General features: G+C 42.2%; 1 protein-coding gene across 2 annotated transcripts in view; it reads left to right on the top strand.

Annotated features, from left to right (window-relative positions):
* The window catches only part of TRAPPC12 (trafficking protein particle complex 12), a 318,722-nt gene that overhangs the window by 273,971 nt on the left and 27,328 nt on the right, over positions 1-17,423 (top strand). For both annotated transcript variants that reach the window (XM_030198921.1, XM_030198920.1), the window contains one exon: positions 17,037-17,135. In XM_030198921.1, the coding sequence (XP_030054781.1) occupies positions 17,037-17,135 (99 nt within the window). The remainder of the gene's footprint in view (positions 1-17,036; positions 17,136-17,423) is intronic.

Below are 17,423 nucleotides of genomic sequence, written 5' to 3'. Positions count from 1 at the left end.
CAGGGTCCAGGCGTGGGAAGAATAGCCTGAAGGTTTCAATCCCAAAGGAAGCAATTGTGGTAAGAGACAGGAAGCAACACCTTATACATCAGCAACATACAGCTGGAAAGGTAGGGAGTAGTCAAGCAAGGATAGACAGGGTGCAGAAGTGTTAACAGGGTACAAATCATATTGCAGTGATAGAGTGGATTAAATTGCAGTGGGGGTTGCGCTATATGTTAAAGAGGGAATTAAGTCAAACAAAATAAACATTCTACATGAAACAGATAACAGTGTGGAATCATTTTGGATAGAAATTCCTTGTGTGAAGGGTAGGAGGATAAAGAAATGTTTACAGAAATTAGGAAAGCTGGCAAATTGGGCAACAATATAATAATGAGTGATTTCAGTTACCCCAATATTGATTGCATAATTGTTACATTGGGGAATGCTAGGGAGGTAAAATTCCTAGACTTAATAAATGACTGCTTCTTGGAGCAACTGGTCTAGGAACCGTGTAGAGGGGGAGCCATTTTAGATCTAGTCCTTAGTGGAATGCAGGGCGTAGTATGAAAGGTAACAGTATTGGATTCGCTGGGAAACAGTGATCATAATATGATGAAGTGTGAGCTAATATCTGGAGTGAAGCCACAAAGGAAATCTACTGTAGCAGCATTTTGTAAGGGCAACTATGATAAAATGAGGAAAATGGTTAAAAAGAAGCGAAAAGGATCAGCTTCAAAGGTTAGGACTTTAAATCAGGCATGGTCATTGTTTAAAAATGAAGAAGCACAGGGAATCGAAAGCGTAAAGGCAGAAGCAATTAGCAAAAAAGCACAAGGAACCTTCAAGTAAATGGAATCTCAGGTTGACTTTATTGATTAGACCCGACATAGTCCGTGTTTTGGCTAATGCCACCTGTGTCGGGGGTCTATAGATGCTATGTTAGAAGCAGGTGTAGTGAAGGTAAAAAAGACAGATGGACAGCAGCCTCTTGAAAGAGAATTAGAAGACGACAGACAGGAAAGCAGAAGAGAAACTGCAACCAACATGAGGAGTGGCCTAGTGGTTAGAGCACTGGTCTTGTAATCCGGTGGTGGCCGGTTCAAATCCCACTGCTGCTCGTTGTGATCTTGGGCAAGTCACTTAACCCTCCATTGTCTGAGATACAAACTTTGATTATGAGCCCTCCTGGGACAGAGAAATATCCATAGTACCTGAATATAACTCACCTTGAGCTACTACTGAAAAAGGTGTGAGCAAAATCTAAATAAATAAAATGATGAAAAAATGCAATGTCCAGACCACAAAGGTAGAAAAAAAATCAAAATTGGCTTTGGGAAATCTGCATAGCAAATGTGTTTGTATTGTGTTCAGTAGAAAGGAAATGCATCTCTCTAGTGTTGCAGTACATGCTAAGTTTAACTCTTTGGGGTTCCCAGTTCAATTTTTGTCCAAATAGTTTTATTTTTCATTTGTGATCTCATGTTCTGTATTTGGTGAGGATCTGTCAGTGTGACAGTAATTAGAACAGCAAAAGGGAGTGTTATTAATGAGCATCAATGGTGAAAAAAACAAATAATAGGCAACAATTATGTATAGTGTGTCAAGTCAGTAAAATGAGTGCAGCATTGAGGCATCATACACCAAAGTAAACCGGCTATGTGATCTCCTATAACCTCCAGCTATTTCAGATCTGCAGCACTAAGTGTAGATTAATCATTTGCCTCTTAAGCTGTCAAAACCTTTATTTTATATATATTACATTTTTAATTTTTGCACCATTTTCAAAATGTGTTCAACAATGAAAGAAGAACAGCAGACAACAAACATCAACCCTTGTACTTAGCTGACATCGATCTGGCATCGAACCAGCGTAGTGCTGAAAAAGTAAAAGCTCCCGACGCCCACTGTAAGAGGAGCAGGGTGTTTCAGTTCCGTGGAGCCTTCTTTGGGGGTAGTGGCAAACCAGGTCGCTGGATGAAAATGTAGCCGTGATACTCTAACCATTAAAAAGACGCTGAAACCAACATGTATAATGAATTCTCTTGTCTTCATATATGTTGCAATCTTAAAAGGATAAACTACTTATCACAACTACTTGTGATCCCACCTCACTTATCACAACTACTTGTGATCCTGCCTCACTATACTGGAATTCATATGCCATTATCCCCACCTAGAAAGCTTTCACTATAGATTTTAGGCTGGCCTAAAGTCATATTACTTTTCATTGGCCTTTTGGCTTTGCTGACTCTGCTCATAATGTTTGTCTCAGTTTTGCTCCTTCCCTTTCTGTCCTCTCTTTTATATTGTTTGTAACGTCATTGTAAACCGCTCTGATGGCTAAGCAAAGAGCGGTATAGCAAACTTATGAATAAACATGCACATAAACAACCAAAAGAATTAAACCTTGTCTGCTTAGCTAGGTTTTGGCTTGTGTCTGTGCTGATATCCAGCCCCCTTAAAGCATGTATCTAGGGTTCTTCCAGCATCATTGCTTTCTGAGGCCCATTTATTGAAGCATTAGCTGATGATAGTGATGTGATTAAAAGAACAAATATCAGTTGTGGCATTTTATTATTTATACATCAACAGAGCAAAGCAATTATGTGGACAGAAAGTTGCATCATCACTTCTACCAGTCCAAAGTTGGAATACAGTTCCCATAACCTCTGTGTTTTCTACAGGAAACTCCAAATGAGTAGAATGCATTCATAGGACTTTGCAAGTGTAGACTGTTCTATTAGCAGTATTCTGAATGGTTGCATGGCTTTTTTTTTTTTACAGGACTCTAGTGCTTTACAATTATATTATTTCAAAATTATGCATACAGTCTTCTTTGGGGGGTGGGGGGATGTGGCTATTAATTTGCTTGACAGCTTCCAAAGCAGAGAAAAAGCAATGATACCAGCTTTATTATTGTTACTGAACTGCATTTATATAAACCATGTCACCTAGAGATAGAAGTCTCAAAGGAAAAGCTATTTTCAAAACTGTTCTTGACAGCATAAGTATTTTACCCATGGATATGGGCTATTTGAAATTCCCTCCCCTCCTTATCAGAGCTGCCAAGGGTGCCCAATCTTTAAGAGAGAGATTCAAGTCAAGCTCCAAAGCTCCACCCTTCTCTGCCCAGCCATGCCCCAGACCTACCCCCTCTACCTGGCTCCGCCCCCTGACAGACCTCAGCCACATTACCAACTAGCTACCTCCCCCTTCGTTAGCAGGCAATGCCATAATAAAAGGTCATATCCTACTACTGCCACAGAACCAGTTCTACAATAAGAGCTGTGAGATTTGCAGTTCTTATCACAAGACTGGTACACAGTGGCAGGAGATGATGTCTTAGTAAAGATCTCCTGCTGCCTATGGAAGGGGGAGGCTATTCAGCAGAATTTCTTTGCTCCCTAGAGAGAGTTCTGGAGATGGCTTGCAAAAGCTGGAATCTCCTGCTGAATACGGGAGACTTGTCAGACCTGCTTTATACAGGTAGAGTGTGCCCTTAGTTACACAATGTGCTTTTTTCTATCCACTTTTAGCAGAGATGTTCCCAGGGATGGAAGGGATTTAAACCACATGCATACTTGTGTATTTTCAAAAGTGCACATATTATTTTATTCAGAAGCAGTACCTAAAGAAAATGGAGATGCTAGTTTCTCCAGGTATTTGTTCATTCAGCAGTTTTCAAAGTCGGTCTAGAGTTTGTGGGTGACAAGTGTCCATAGACTTTCCATTTATGCATGCAATATGAAAAAAGCACCCTTAATCAACTAGTTCATGCTGAGGGAAAATTCCTTAGAGAATTGTATGGGGAGCTGGCTCAGCAACAGTGCTGTGTGCTGCATGCGGAAGGTTTTGGCTTCTGTTGTTCAGGCTGTATAGAGCAGAGAAGGCAACACTGGAAGCATTTATAATCCCTCGAGAAAGGGAGTCTCAGCCATCGCACACCAGCCCCACATATAGTGGGGAGCTGCAGTGTCTTTAGCTCTTTCCAAAGACTGTTACTGTAATGACTGGGCCATGGGAGAGGAGGACCTCCAGGCCCTTACATGTTTGGGGGGTCTGGGAGTCCACTGGACCACCAAGGCTCTGACAGAGGTCTTCCCTCTTCCTCCCCTGCTCTGCACAACCCTAATGCCAGCTCGGAGCACGGGATGAGCACACTTATTTGGTATGTTGCCCACAGCAGTGGAATAAGAAATTAGCTGTTTAGTATGCATTTGCATGCTGTTTGCATTCAGAACCAACGAGCTTGTTGCTTCATGCGCTTGCCGGCTCTGAGCATTGTGGACCAGCAAACGCGGGCACTAGTTCAATGCTAATGGCCTCTAGCACCCATGTTTGCTTCTGGGCATTGGAGCGTTAGATAAGTTCCATAGGTTACTATGGAGCTTATTTTCGAAAGAGAAGCACGTCCATCTTCCGACATAAATCAGAAGATAGATGTCCTTTTCACAGAAACGTCCAAATCGGTATAATCGAAACTCGATTTAGAACATCTTCAACTGCAGTCCGTCGCAAAGACGTCCAAAGTTCAAGGGGGCGTATCGGAGGCGTAGCGAAGGCGGGACTTGGGTGTGCCTAACACTTGGACGTCCTTCACCCATAATCGAAAAAGACAAGGAAGTCCTTGACAAACACTTGGACGTTTTTACCTGGTCGTGTTTTTCTTACGACTAAGGCACAAAAAAGTGCCCAAAATGACCAGATGACAACCAGAGGGAATCGGGGAGGACCTCCCGTTACTCCCCCAGTGGTCACTAACCCCCTCCCACCCTCAAAAACATCTTTAAAAATATGTCATGCCAGCCTCAGATGTCATACTCAGGTCCATGACAGCAGTATGTAGGTTCCTGGAGCAGTTTTAGTGGGTACTGCAGTGCACTTCAGACAGGCAGACCCAGGCCCATACCCCCCTACCTGTTATGTTTGTGGAGGAAACAGCGAGCCCTCCAAAACCCACCACAAACCTAGGTGCCCCCCTTCACCCGTAAGGGCTATGGTAGTGGTGTACAGTAGTGGGTTCTGGGGGGGGGGGGGGGGGTTTGCGGGGCTCAGCACAAGGTAAGGGAGCTGTGTACCTGGGAGCAATTTATGAAGTCCACTGCAGTGCCCAGTTGGTGTCCTGGCATGTCAGGGGGACCAGTGCATTACAAATGCTAGCTTCTCCCATGACCAAAGGGCTTGCATTTGGACGTTTCTGACATGGATGTCTTTGGTTTCGAAAATCTCCGAAAGTCAGAAACGTCCATGTCTAGACATCCAAATCTAGGGATGACCAAATGTAAGGATTTGGACGTCTCTGATAGTATTTTCGAAACGAAAGATGGACGTCCATCTTGTTTCGAAAATACGGGTTTCCATGCCCCTGGATCAGGCCATTTTGAAAGGAAGTCCAAATCGCAACTTGGCCTTCCCTTTCTAAAATGCCCCTCCATGTAACTTTGTAAGCCTAAGTGCTTTGAAAATACTCCTTGAAGTTTTCAGAAATGGAGGAAAACATCAGTTAGTTACCAATGAAGGCTCATAGAGGCATAGTCCAGTATGGGCTCCTATTAAGATGGAAGCCCAAAGGAGGAGGAGGAAACTGCTTGGCTAAAAAGAATAATTTCAACCCAAAATGACTAAAGGGGTCTTTTACTAAAGCATAGCTCGAGTTATCTGCACCAGGGCCCATAGGAATAAAATGAGCCCTGCTACAGGTAACTCAAGCTACGCTTTTGTAAAAGACTCCCTAAGATAGAACTCACAAGGGTGAGATCAGCTGAATGATAATATACCATACTTCTTTCACTATATTCTTCTGCTGCTCATTGGTCTGTTGCATTCCTCCAGATAACAGTCGTCTCTGGACATTCCAAAAGTTAACTAGTACTCCTCACCTTTCTCAAACGTTTGAGTGTGAGTCAGGGGCGTAGCTACGGGTGGGCCTCTCGGCCCAGGCCCACCCACTCTTTTGCGACCTGACGACTTAATCTTCTTGCCCGCAGCAGTGAGCGGGCGGACGTAAAAGCAGCAAGCAGCCAGGCTCGACTCCGTCGTTCACTTCCTGCCCTCTCAGCATCCCACCCGCCCAAAAGGAAATGACATCAGAGGAAGGCGGGGCGCAGAGAGAGGGCAGGAAGCGAACGATGGAGTCGAGTCTGGCTGCTTGCTGCCTTTACGCCCGCCCGCCGCTACAACTGCTTCAGTTTCCCGTGTGGGGCACGGTATCCATCTTTCTTTGCTGTCCGCCTGCCTTGCACCGGTGCTCCATTCCTCTTCTCATGTCCGTGTCTCGCCGAGCGGCTGAGGCGGTGGCTGAGCTGTGGCCCGGTAACACTGTGCGCGTGTCAAAACGAGCCAGAGCGGGAGGTGTCGAAGCGGAGCCTTTCTGTTGTGTTCGTTACAAGCGGTTGCTAAGCAACCAGAAAGAGTAACAAGCTGTACGTTGGAGGCGGGGCTGGTGCTGGGTCCCTCCTCCCCCTCGGTCCCCACATCATGGGTGACCTCCTGGCCTGCGAGGCGGAGCTGCTCGGTTTGCTGACAGAGTATTTGAGCTTTGCAGAATTTGAAAAAAACACTAAAATGTTTTGCAAAGGAATGCAAACTAAAAGGCAAACCATTACCCAAAACAACTGGAACTTCCCTAAGAGACTCCAAAACATTGATGGTCCAGAAGGATCTGCTCATGGCTTTAGAAACCGGAGACCGGAAAGTGTTCTTTGAGCTATGGGAAGAACACGCTTCTCTGGGGGTCCGAGATAATGAGTCAGTTGCCCAAAAGTTGGCGTTTTATCTCAACATCCATTTTGCAGTTTTCCCTTGGAAGCACTCGGTAGGAAAGCTGGACAAAGCAGATTTTGATGACCGAATCTCTCACTTTTAAAACCTATCTGGAGACCAGTGGAGCAGCTCTGAGCCAGACCACAGAATTTCTTCCCTTTTTTGCTTTGCCATTTGTTCCCAACCCTACAGTGCATCCCTCTTTTAAAGAGCTCTTTCAGGATTCTTGGACCCCAGAGCTGAAGACAAGGTTGAAAAAATTCCTGTCTGTGATGTTGAAAGCAAGCAGTACCCCTCGACGTTTCACATTATATAAGCACAGCAGACAGAGCAGCAAAGGTACCGCATTGCAAATGTTTTGTAATGTTACTCTTCCAAGAGACACTTTGATGCATGCATGGCTGAATGAGAGGTAGCTCTTTCCCTAATAAGGTTAATGCAGTTGGTGTGCCCTCTCCTTGGGTAGAGTTGCCAAAGAAAAACCTGACACCTGCCCTGCCCATGCTCCTCCCTTGTCCTACTCTCATGCCATGCCCTAGTTCAGTATTTTGCCTTCATATTTTTTTATTTCTAGTTCCTTGTGTCATGTCTGTTGTGTCATGTGTTTTTCATGTGTGATCAAGGTGCAGTATTCTGCTAGCGTGTAGTATTTGCAGCCCTTTTTGTTTTGCTTTTTTTTTTCACAAGGTAGTGTATTGGTGTTTTAGAGCCTAGTGTAATTACAGTTCTGCCTATCAAGCATAAGGTTGTAGCTTATCCTGTCCTTGGAATTAGTGCTGTTATGGTTTAGGAAGGATATGAGTGTGTTTTTACACAAGTTTGTGTACAGTATTTTGCAATGGAGTGTTATGACTGGAGAAATGTGAGCCCTTGTGCCCCGACTGAGCACGGCTAGGAAGGAGTAACACCGCACTCGGTCAGGCAGCCAGACAACCCCTAGCTTCACCTGGGGAGCGACCGCCAATTCTCTGGGAGTTGAGCCCCCAGGTTCGGGCAGCCACCAGGACTTCTGGAACAGGCGGGGTTGCACAACCACTGACCAGACAGGCAGGCAAACAGACACAGTCCAAAAGCCAGGTAAATCCGTAGGGCAAAGAGTAGTCAAAAACAGTCCAAGGTCAAGGCAGGCAGCAAAACAAGCGAGGTCCGGGAAACAAGCTGAGGTCTGGAACACTGGAACTGAAAGCAAGGAGCACCGGCGTGGGCCTCAAACACAATTGAGGCCGAAGCAACGAAGGACTGAAGGCAGGGCCTTAAGTAGTGGAGGAATTAGGCTCAAGCATGTGCAGCTGATTCAAGATGGCTGCCCCCATCAGCAGAGGTGCCTACATCCTGACCTCGTACTCCAAGTTGGCAGCCCCTTCCTGAGCTAGCCAAGATGGCTGCTGTCTTTGATCCACCCAAGATGACGGCTGCCAGAAACAGAAACAGACCCATCCTGGAGAAACCACATCCAACATAGCCGGCTATCTCAGCCGGACCGCACCTCGCCGGTGAATCAGCCGCGCAGGCCTGGAACCAGGTGAGGACCTTAACATGGAGAGATTGTGGGATAATGTAATTATATTTAAAAATATAAATTTTTCCATTAAGTATGTATGTGGTTATACTGATGCAGGGCAGCTGTTGGGCAGACTACTTAGAAATCCATCATCAAGTGAATTCTAAGGCATTATTTTGTAGGATCCCAAGAGCCACTACTCATACTTTTATAGACAGTGCGTGCCCACCCATATTAGCTCTTTGCCCACCCAAAATCTCAGGTCTGGCTACGCCACTGGTGTGAGTGAGTTTTTATTCTATGACTTTTCTCTTTTTTTTCTATCCACCCCCCCCCCCCCCCCCCTTCAATTTTATTTTCTCCTTTGTGATCTGCCTAGATTCATTATATAGTTTGTCTGTCTGGTAAGGCAAATTACATGGCTCAGTTTTCTTACAGCAGCTATGTCTTAACTGGTAGACCTAATATATTAGCTTACCAAATCCAAATTATAATGAATAAGTGTTTCAAGAAGACTTTGGATCCTCACTGCAATTGTATCTGTTTGAAAAAAAGAGCACACATTGTACCTTGATATGAAAACTCTTGACTGTCTAGAGAATCTTCAGCCCTGTGAATTTGTAATAACTTCTTCCTTATGCAAGTTAATATATAACATTGATTGTTTGTCTAAATATGCGGTTCTGTGTGAGTCTTTGATGAATAATTTTCTTTAATTACAAGAAAAATAAGGAGTTGGCATATATTTCTGCCTTAGTCCTTTTATTAATGTTTATACAAGAACATTTATTAGAAAATACTGTAAATGGCTAGTCAATTGATAACTTAATCCAAACATTAAAATATTTTCTAAATGTAGTTCATCTAACATTTTTTGGTTTAATTTCTCTTATAATTCCAAATTATCACACTCCTGTTCAGATACATGCGGTAGGTTTCTGCTGAACAGAATCAGAGCAGTCTGCTGCCATCTAGTGAACATCAAGTATATTACAACAAGTCTCATTTTAACTGGTTTCCTAGGGGGTTTAGGGTTCTTTATTGTAAAACTAGTAAAAAAGGCCCGTTTCTGGCTGAAATGAAACGGGTGCTAGCAAGGTTTTGCACGGAGTGTGTATGTTTGAGTGAGTGTCTGTGAGAGTGACTGTGTGAGAGTGAGAATGTGCAAGTGTGTGTGTGTGTGACAGAGAGTGGGTGTGAGTGTGTCTGTGAGAATGAGTGTTTGCGAGTGCATATGTGAGACAGTGAGTGTCGTTCCCTGTCCCCCCTGTCAGGTGTCAGGACTGGGGGGACTGTGGACAGTCATGAAGGCAGCCTCTACCAAAATAATGAAAGCAAGACCATTTGTATAATAATCACTGCATTCCAGAGAACAAAATGGAGCAAGTTCCCACATGCTATCTTTTGCTTTCTGTATTCAGTAGCTGACAGGCTTGCTAGACTTACCTAAGTGGCTGCAGCTGCAATACACTGAAAAGAAAGCAAGGAAACCTATGAGACGTAGATACGGCTGTCCCCTTGGTCTCTGACGCTCCTCCCTTCTTCTATTTGACTTCCCTCTGATAGGTCCGTCATTCGGTGTGACGCTCCTCCCTTTTCCTGTTTCAGTTCCCTTTGATAGGTCAGAGCGGTGCAGCTGTGACACTCCTCCCTTCTCTGATAGGTCAGGGCGGGGCAGAGATGTAGTGTGCTTAAAAATGGTTACAGAGCTTCGAACATACGAACTGTTGAAGCCTCAGAGTGTGCTTTAGAACGTTGAGGGTGCTTTTTATGTGCAGATGGGGCATGGCCTATGGCCCAGATGTGCGTGGCTGAGATTGAGGGTGAGTAGTCCGAATAGCCTAGCCTACCAGGAGGACAGGAGTTCAGGACAGATGGAGTGAGCTTCAGAACGTCTGAGGGGGGATTTTATTTATATAGATGTTTCTTCTGCTCTTTTTTATGAGTGGTTTCTCAATAAAGATGATTTTAAAAACTGGTTTCCTAGTGTGTTCTGTCTGAAATTTGTGCAGTGTCAGTACTTAAAAAAAGAAAGGTTTTCTTCTTATGAACTGCAAATTCAGGGGTCTTTTTACAAAGAGGTTGTAAGCACTAAAGTGTGCTTACCGCACGCTAGAAAAGCACTACCGTGAGATGTACTCAAGCGTCTCAAGGTAGCTCTGAGATCAGAGCATGTCAGTCCCGCACTAAAAAATAAAAATATTTTTTAGTGCAGGGGCATGTTTAGAGGTGGAGAGTATCATGCCCTGTGCTAATCGGGTAGTGCAGGTAAATCATTGCACACTGCCCAATTAGGATGGGGTTAGTTCAGGAGCCCTTACCATTTAGTAAATAGGTGGCAGTAAAGGTTCACACACTGATGGCAACGCACTATTCACCATTAAGAGGCAGATACAGATTGCGGCCATTGTACTGCCACGCTAAAAGGGGCCTCAGCACATGGGAAACCCACACGATAAAAATAGCGCAGGCCACTTTTAAGTGCTGCTTAGTAAAAGGGCACCTCATTTTTTTTTATTTTGTAACATGTAACCAGAATTTTGGGAGGGGATTTTACTTTTTTACAAAGACATTTTTTTACGTGTGTATGGAGGCAGCGTAACTGATTATGGCATGCAGTAGTATAAAGTGGAGCCAGGACCACCTAGCAGAGTATATTACCTGTTTCTGACTTTTTGTGCTTAATGTTACTTTCTAGTCATCCAAAAATATTTGCATTACCAAATATTTTCCTGCTACAAAATGAGAGATGCCTTTTTGGATGCTAGATTTGCTTCTTCTCTGAGGTATTGTCCAGTAGAGTTAAATTGAGAACAGTATATTTGATTAATGTGCTAGATAAGTAGTGCATTCTTTCATTAAACTCGTACCATATAGAAATGAGAGTTGTCTGATGTCTGCAACTGAACACCCAAGGCTTTGATTTTCCTCACCACTCTTTTCTGTTTCCTGTCTTCATTTCTCTCCCGTCAGTATTCTCCCCACATTTACTTTTACAGGCTCTTCCCTTTACCCTGTGCACAGTCTACACATTTATTGTATTAAACAAAACTTAATTAACTCAACACATATTTTATACAACTGTAACTCAGTTGCTTAGCAGGTATTTGTGGAAAGCAGATCTAGGCCTAAGCTAAGGAATATGTACATATATGTTTCTAATTTTGACCCCTGGCAGGAAACTTTGCCCTCTGTATCATTAATATTTATGTATTTATTTTGATTTATTGCTGACCTTTTTGAAAGAGAATTCACCCAATGAGGGGCACAACAATGTACATAAACCAAAACAGCAGAAATGTCTAGGTAGTCAGAAGCTTTGAGATGTAGCATAGGATAAATTATCCTTATATATAAGTACTACAGTATGCTTATACATAATACATCAGATAATGATAATGCATAGAGTAGATATATGCATAAATGTCCAGGCTTGTCTTTTTTCGACTCTTGTTTCATGAAACACAGATCTTGTAGACCTGCATGCACATATAGTGCCTTATAAAAAATCATCATAATTTTTCACATTCCACTGTCTAAAAATTACAATTTAGGGGGTTGTTTACTAAAGCTTAGCTCGAGTTATCTGCAACAGGGCCCATAGGAATAAAATGGGCCCTGCTTCAGATAACTCGAGGTAAGCTTTAATAAACAACCCCCTTAGTTTGTTAAAGGTGTTTCATTTTGTATGTGAAAGAACAATTTTGGAAATATTTAAAAAATAAGAATAAGAAACCAGAGTCTTGACTGCATAAGTTTTCACACCCTTTGTTATTACAAATCCAGATTACCTCTGGTTCAAAGAACTATTGTTTATCATTTATTAAATTTGCTATACTGCTTTTGTTGCGAACAAAGCAAAGCAGTTTAGAATAAAAGCAATAAAACATAAAAATTAAAAAGACAGAAAGGAACGCAATTTGAAGATAGGACAGCAAATGCTACCATTATCACTCAGACACTAAAACTTAGTCATAAGAACAACTACATCAGATAAGCAAGCATACAGAGTCAACGAAAATAGAGAACAAATAAAATCAGACATAGAGACAAAGACAACCCAAACATAAGCAGCAACCTTCCTAACTAAACCTAAACCCTTACTTCCCTCTACAGGATCATTCCAGAACTTTGTATAAAATGCTTGCTGAAATAGATGAGTCTTCAGTAGAGCGCGGAAAGATTCATAGGAAGTTTCAAGCCGAAGGTTCTGTGGTAGTGAGTTCCATAGTGAGGTGAGGTGAGTTGCAGAAGAAGGCACTAGACCTTATAGTTTTTCATCGAGCTTTAGAGGGGCGTGGAAGAACTAATCTATTATTTTTCAATGAATGAAGCATACAAGAAGGGGTGCATGGGATCACTAGTGAAGCAAAGTAGGCAGGAGAACCTCTATAGAGAACCTTGTGGGTTAAAGTAAGAATTTTGGATTTGATCCTAGAACTGATAGGTAGCCGGTGAAGCACGATCATAGCAATTAGCCCGACACAGTATGCGGGCTGCAGTGTTCTACAATGTCTGCGGCCTTTTAAGATTGTATTTGGCAATCCTTGCATATATAATATTACAATAGTCATGCCTGGAATGAAGAAAGGCAAAGAACAGGGAACAAAGTGCATCAAAATCCTATAGATTTTGGATTGACCTTAATCTGCATAAGAAGAAAAATCCTGTTTTGACAATTTGAGAGATGTGAGGGGCAAAGGACAGTGATGAATCTAAAATGGCACAAAGATACCTAAAAGAGGGGACAGGAGCAATATATCTATCAAATAAGAAAGGAGTGATAGTGAACTGGAGAGCTAGCAGACCACTGTCTTTTCAGGATTCAAAACTCACCGATGGTCTTTCAGCCAACGTACTACTAAATGCAGACCGTTTTGAAGAGGTTGTAAATCTATGGAATTCAGATCAGTATAATAAACTAGAAGAAAATCATTGGCATGTGAGTAAGAGCTGATCCCCAGAGACTGACTAAGTAAAGCCAAAGGACTGACAAATAAATTGAAGAGCACCAATCCCTGAGGAATAACACAAGTTAGTGGAAGAAGAGTTGAGGAAGACGATGTTTAAACTATCTGAAAAGAACTTTGACCAAGAAAAAAAGTGAACCATTCCAAAACAGTCCCAGAAATACCAAGTGGATAGACTGTGTAATAGAAGTTCGTGATTGAGTAGATCAAAAGCCACAGATAGATCTAGTGAAACTAACAGGGCAATTTTACATCACTCCAGATTGCTATGAAGTTCACTTTGTAAGGCGGTTATCACTGTTTCTGTACTGAAACCAGCCCTAAATCCTGACTTACATGGGTGCAGTGCATTTGATGGATTTGCTCTAGGTTAGGAGTTGATCAAGGATTACTGACTCCATAATTTTTCAAAAGGAAAGGTAGATTTGAGACTGGTCGATAATTCTTGGCTTGTGAGGGGTCTAGATCTGGCTTCTTCAAAATTGGCTTAAGATCTGTTTTCAGTGATGCCTGCAACATGCCTGAGGCAAAACTGCTAGTAAGAAAAGAGTATAGACATGAAGCCTCAAGATGGTAGTTTGAGACATTTTGAAGAGATTAGGTCCAAAGAACAGTATGTGTTATGCAAGTGCACCATTATTTTAGAGAAAGATTCTAAGGAAGAGACATTAAAGGAAGCCCAGGTGACTGACAGAATTTGGGGAGATGATGAAGGAAAAGGTGGCAAAATGAGTGGCGGAAAACATGCTTGAAGTGATACAAGGTTAGTAGAAAAATAGTTGGCTAAGGCATCTAATGGTAGATGAACATTGGGATTAACTTGGGAGGAAGAGGTGGCAAGTTTATTAAAAACTCTAAAGAGTTATTTCACAGAATTAGATACTTGTTGAATCTGATTAGAACAGAATTATTTTTTAGCATTGCAAAGCTGCACCACATAATACTGTTGTGCCCATCTGGTTGTCCTCTTAGAGGCCTCTGCTCTAGTTTTCTGCCAATGACGCTTGGCTCTCCTGGTTGATGAGCAGATGCCCAGTGCTGATCAAAAGTTAAGTGGGGCGATATGATCAAGTGCCTTCTGTAATGAAGACTTCCAGGTATCCACCTGCTCATCCAACCACAGATCCTGGAAATCAGAAGGAAGATAATCTCATAGAGAAGGAAAAGTAAAAGGGGCTATTCTGCCAAGATGCCTAGACCAAAGACCTTTGGTACCAGGTCTTCTTTCCAATGTAGAAAAAAGAGAGAAAACAACACTGGTGTAGACTGGAGTGTAGAAAAGCTGAGAGGAGAGTACTGAGGAGTGATAATCAAGATCAGAGTATGGCCTGCAAAATGAGTTGGAATAGAAGCATGCTGCATCATGCCCAGATCAGAAATTAAGAAGGATGGATATGCAGAGTGTGCGCTAAGTTCCATGTGGCCCATAGGCATAAAATAGGACACACTGCATTTAGCGTACACTAATGTCTGTTAGCACACACTAAGATATAGTAATAGGGCCTTTAGCAAGGCCATAATAAGTTAAATGGAGCTCACCTTTGTCCATTTACAATATTAAGGTGATTTGAATAGTCCTAGATGGGGAATCAGTTTGTTCATGTGGTATGAAGTGAATCTGAAGTGAAAGTCTAAACATACTGGACATGTTGCTGCCAACCTACACCTAAACTGGAATAGTTTAGGTGTAGGTTGAAGGAAGTCTATTAGAAAACGTTAACATTTATGAGTATCTCTTGGGGAACTATCTGGTCAATCATCGTATAACGAAAACTGTTTGTCACCACCAGGACACTGCCTTAATTTTAAGTGTTATCCAACACCTCATTCTGAATGATGACAGCAGTGCTGAATTGTGTGTTCTTGATGCATGAAATCCTGAAACCTGAAAACAGTTTTTTATTTGCTTATATAGTTAGGTTGTTGCACACAGTATCAGTCTGCATAAACAGCACTTCCTTGATATTGTCTGACAGTTAATGGCATATTGTTTTGTTTGTAATATAATGCCTCTGTATTGCTCCATGGTGCGACCTCATGTTGAGTATTGCATTCAGTTCTGGTTGCCATATCTCAAAAAAATATATAGCGGAATTAGAAAAGGTTCAAAGAAGAGTGACCAAAATCATAAAGGTGATGGAACTCCACCCATATGAGGAAAGGCTAAAGAGGTTAGGGCTCTTCAGTTTGGAAAAGAGACAGCTAAGGAGAGATATGATTGAGGTCTACAAAATCTTGAGTGGTGTAGAACGAGTAGATTTTTTTTACTCTTTCCAAAAGTACAAAGACTAGGAGACACTACTACTATGAACTTACGTGGGAATACTTTCAAAACAAATAGGAGGAAATATTTTTTCACTCAACGAATAGTTAAGCTCTGGAACTCTTTGCCTGAGATTGTAATATCAGCAGTTAATGTATATGGGTTTAAAAAATGTTTGGACAAGTTCCTGGAAGAAAGTCCATAGTCTGCTATTGAGACAGACATAGGGAAGCCACTGCTTGCCCTGGGATCAGTATCATGGAATATTGCTACTATGTGGGTTTCTACCAGGTACTTGTGACCTGGATTGGCCTCTGTTGGAAACAGGATACTAGGCTAGATGGACCATTGGTCTGACCCAGTATGGCTATTCTTATGTTCTTAACTTTTGCCCCTGCTGCTGTGTATTCCAGTGGCGTATCCATTCAAGGTGCATGTGTTGCATAGGCACCCCCTGTCAGACAGTTTATCTGCATTCTCCCTCCTGCCTTCTGTGGTGGAGGGCAAGAGGGAGAATGCAGATAAACTGTCTCACATCTCTCAGCTCCCTTCCTTGTCCCGCAAAGCTTTACAATTCCTCCCTCCCCCAAATGTGTGCTGCCCTCCCCCCACCCCCACTCATAGACTACCTGTACTGGGATTTTCTCTCATTCTGAACCGTCCCACCTCTTCTGATGCGATTTCCTGTTTTGTGAAGGGTGGGACAGTTCAGAGTGAGAGAAAGTCCAGGTGCAGGAAGCCTATGAGTGCTGTTGCCACTGCCCGTGCAAGACTGAAGTGGAGGTGATTTGAAGGTATGGACAGGGGAGGGGTGCAGGGGACAGAAGACATACACCCCTTTGAAAAAATCCTGGGTACGTTGCTAGTGTATACTGCTAACATAATCCACTCTTGGCACTGATGCCACTTCTGTAGAAGTCCATCCAGTTGTGAGGTGGGAATCTTACGTTCTTATTAGGTTCCTTATAGTTAATACAAAACCGTGTAGCCAAAGGATGAATTTGTCCCCATCCCCTCATTTCGCTGTTAGTGTATTTTAATGTTAGGCTAACATCAGCGAGAGGAAATAATTGAAATTGTAAGCATCAGGGCACCATTTTAATTATTCTTCTTATCCATATAGAAGTTGTCTGTACTTATAGCATAAAACATTGACGTTTTAGGGCTCTGAGATCTCTTTTCATTATAATTTGCCTAGGGATAATGATCCACATGGCTACAAATCAAGCACATGACCAATTTTTCTGACTAGAACCCTCATTAGGTGTATAACTGTGCTGATGAGATATGTGTTATCCTACTAACCACTGCTTGCACTGTACGTGTGATCATCCACTGAGCTCAACACTCGGGAGTTTGTCTCTCTGCAGTAATAAGAAGATTTTAAAAAAATGTTTCAGTGAAGTATATTTTAAATGTAATCTTGTTCTATTTAGTATTTATTGATTTATGCTTACTTTCAAATGTATTTTTCTGAGTAAAGCAAGCAACAATGTGCGGATAAATACATTTAAATAATGCAGTTGTTTGATTTCTCACCTCCCTTCCACTGTAGGACTTTGTACTTGCTGTGGATGCATATCACATAGTCATCAAATATTGTCCAGACCAGGAGCCTCAGCTGCTGAGTGGCATTGGAAGGATCTTCCTTCAGGTACGTATAGAGTTGCATAAGGAAGCGAATATAAAGCTAACTAGTCCTACAGTAAGATAGAAGGGGAACCAAAGATGGGTCCAGTTTTGAATGATAAGCAGTGCAGGTCCAGGGGAATAAGGTACAATGTTTAAGTCTGTGTTTTGCTGCTTATTTAGGCATATTGGTTTCACACTTACATCTAGGAAACAAAATTCTTAATTTTTTTTTATCCTAAAGTTTTGGATTCAAAACAATTAAGAGGTTATAGTCAAAACATATCCAAAAATATTGAGGACATATCTCTTT

The sequence above is a fragment of the Microcaecilia unicolor genome, chromosome 3 (assembly GCF_901765095.1).
Source record: "Microcaecilia unicolor chromosome 3, aMicUni1.1, whole genome shotgun sequence".
NCBI classification, from domain to species: Eukaryota; Metazoa; Chordata; class Amphibia; order Gymnophiona; family Siphonopidae; genus Microcaecilia; species Microcaecilia unicolor.
The sequence above is the reverse complement of the archived record's forward strand: the minus strand, read 5'-3'. Positions and strand labels throughout refer to the sequence as shown.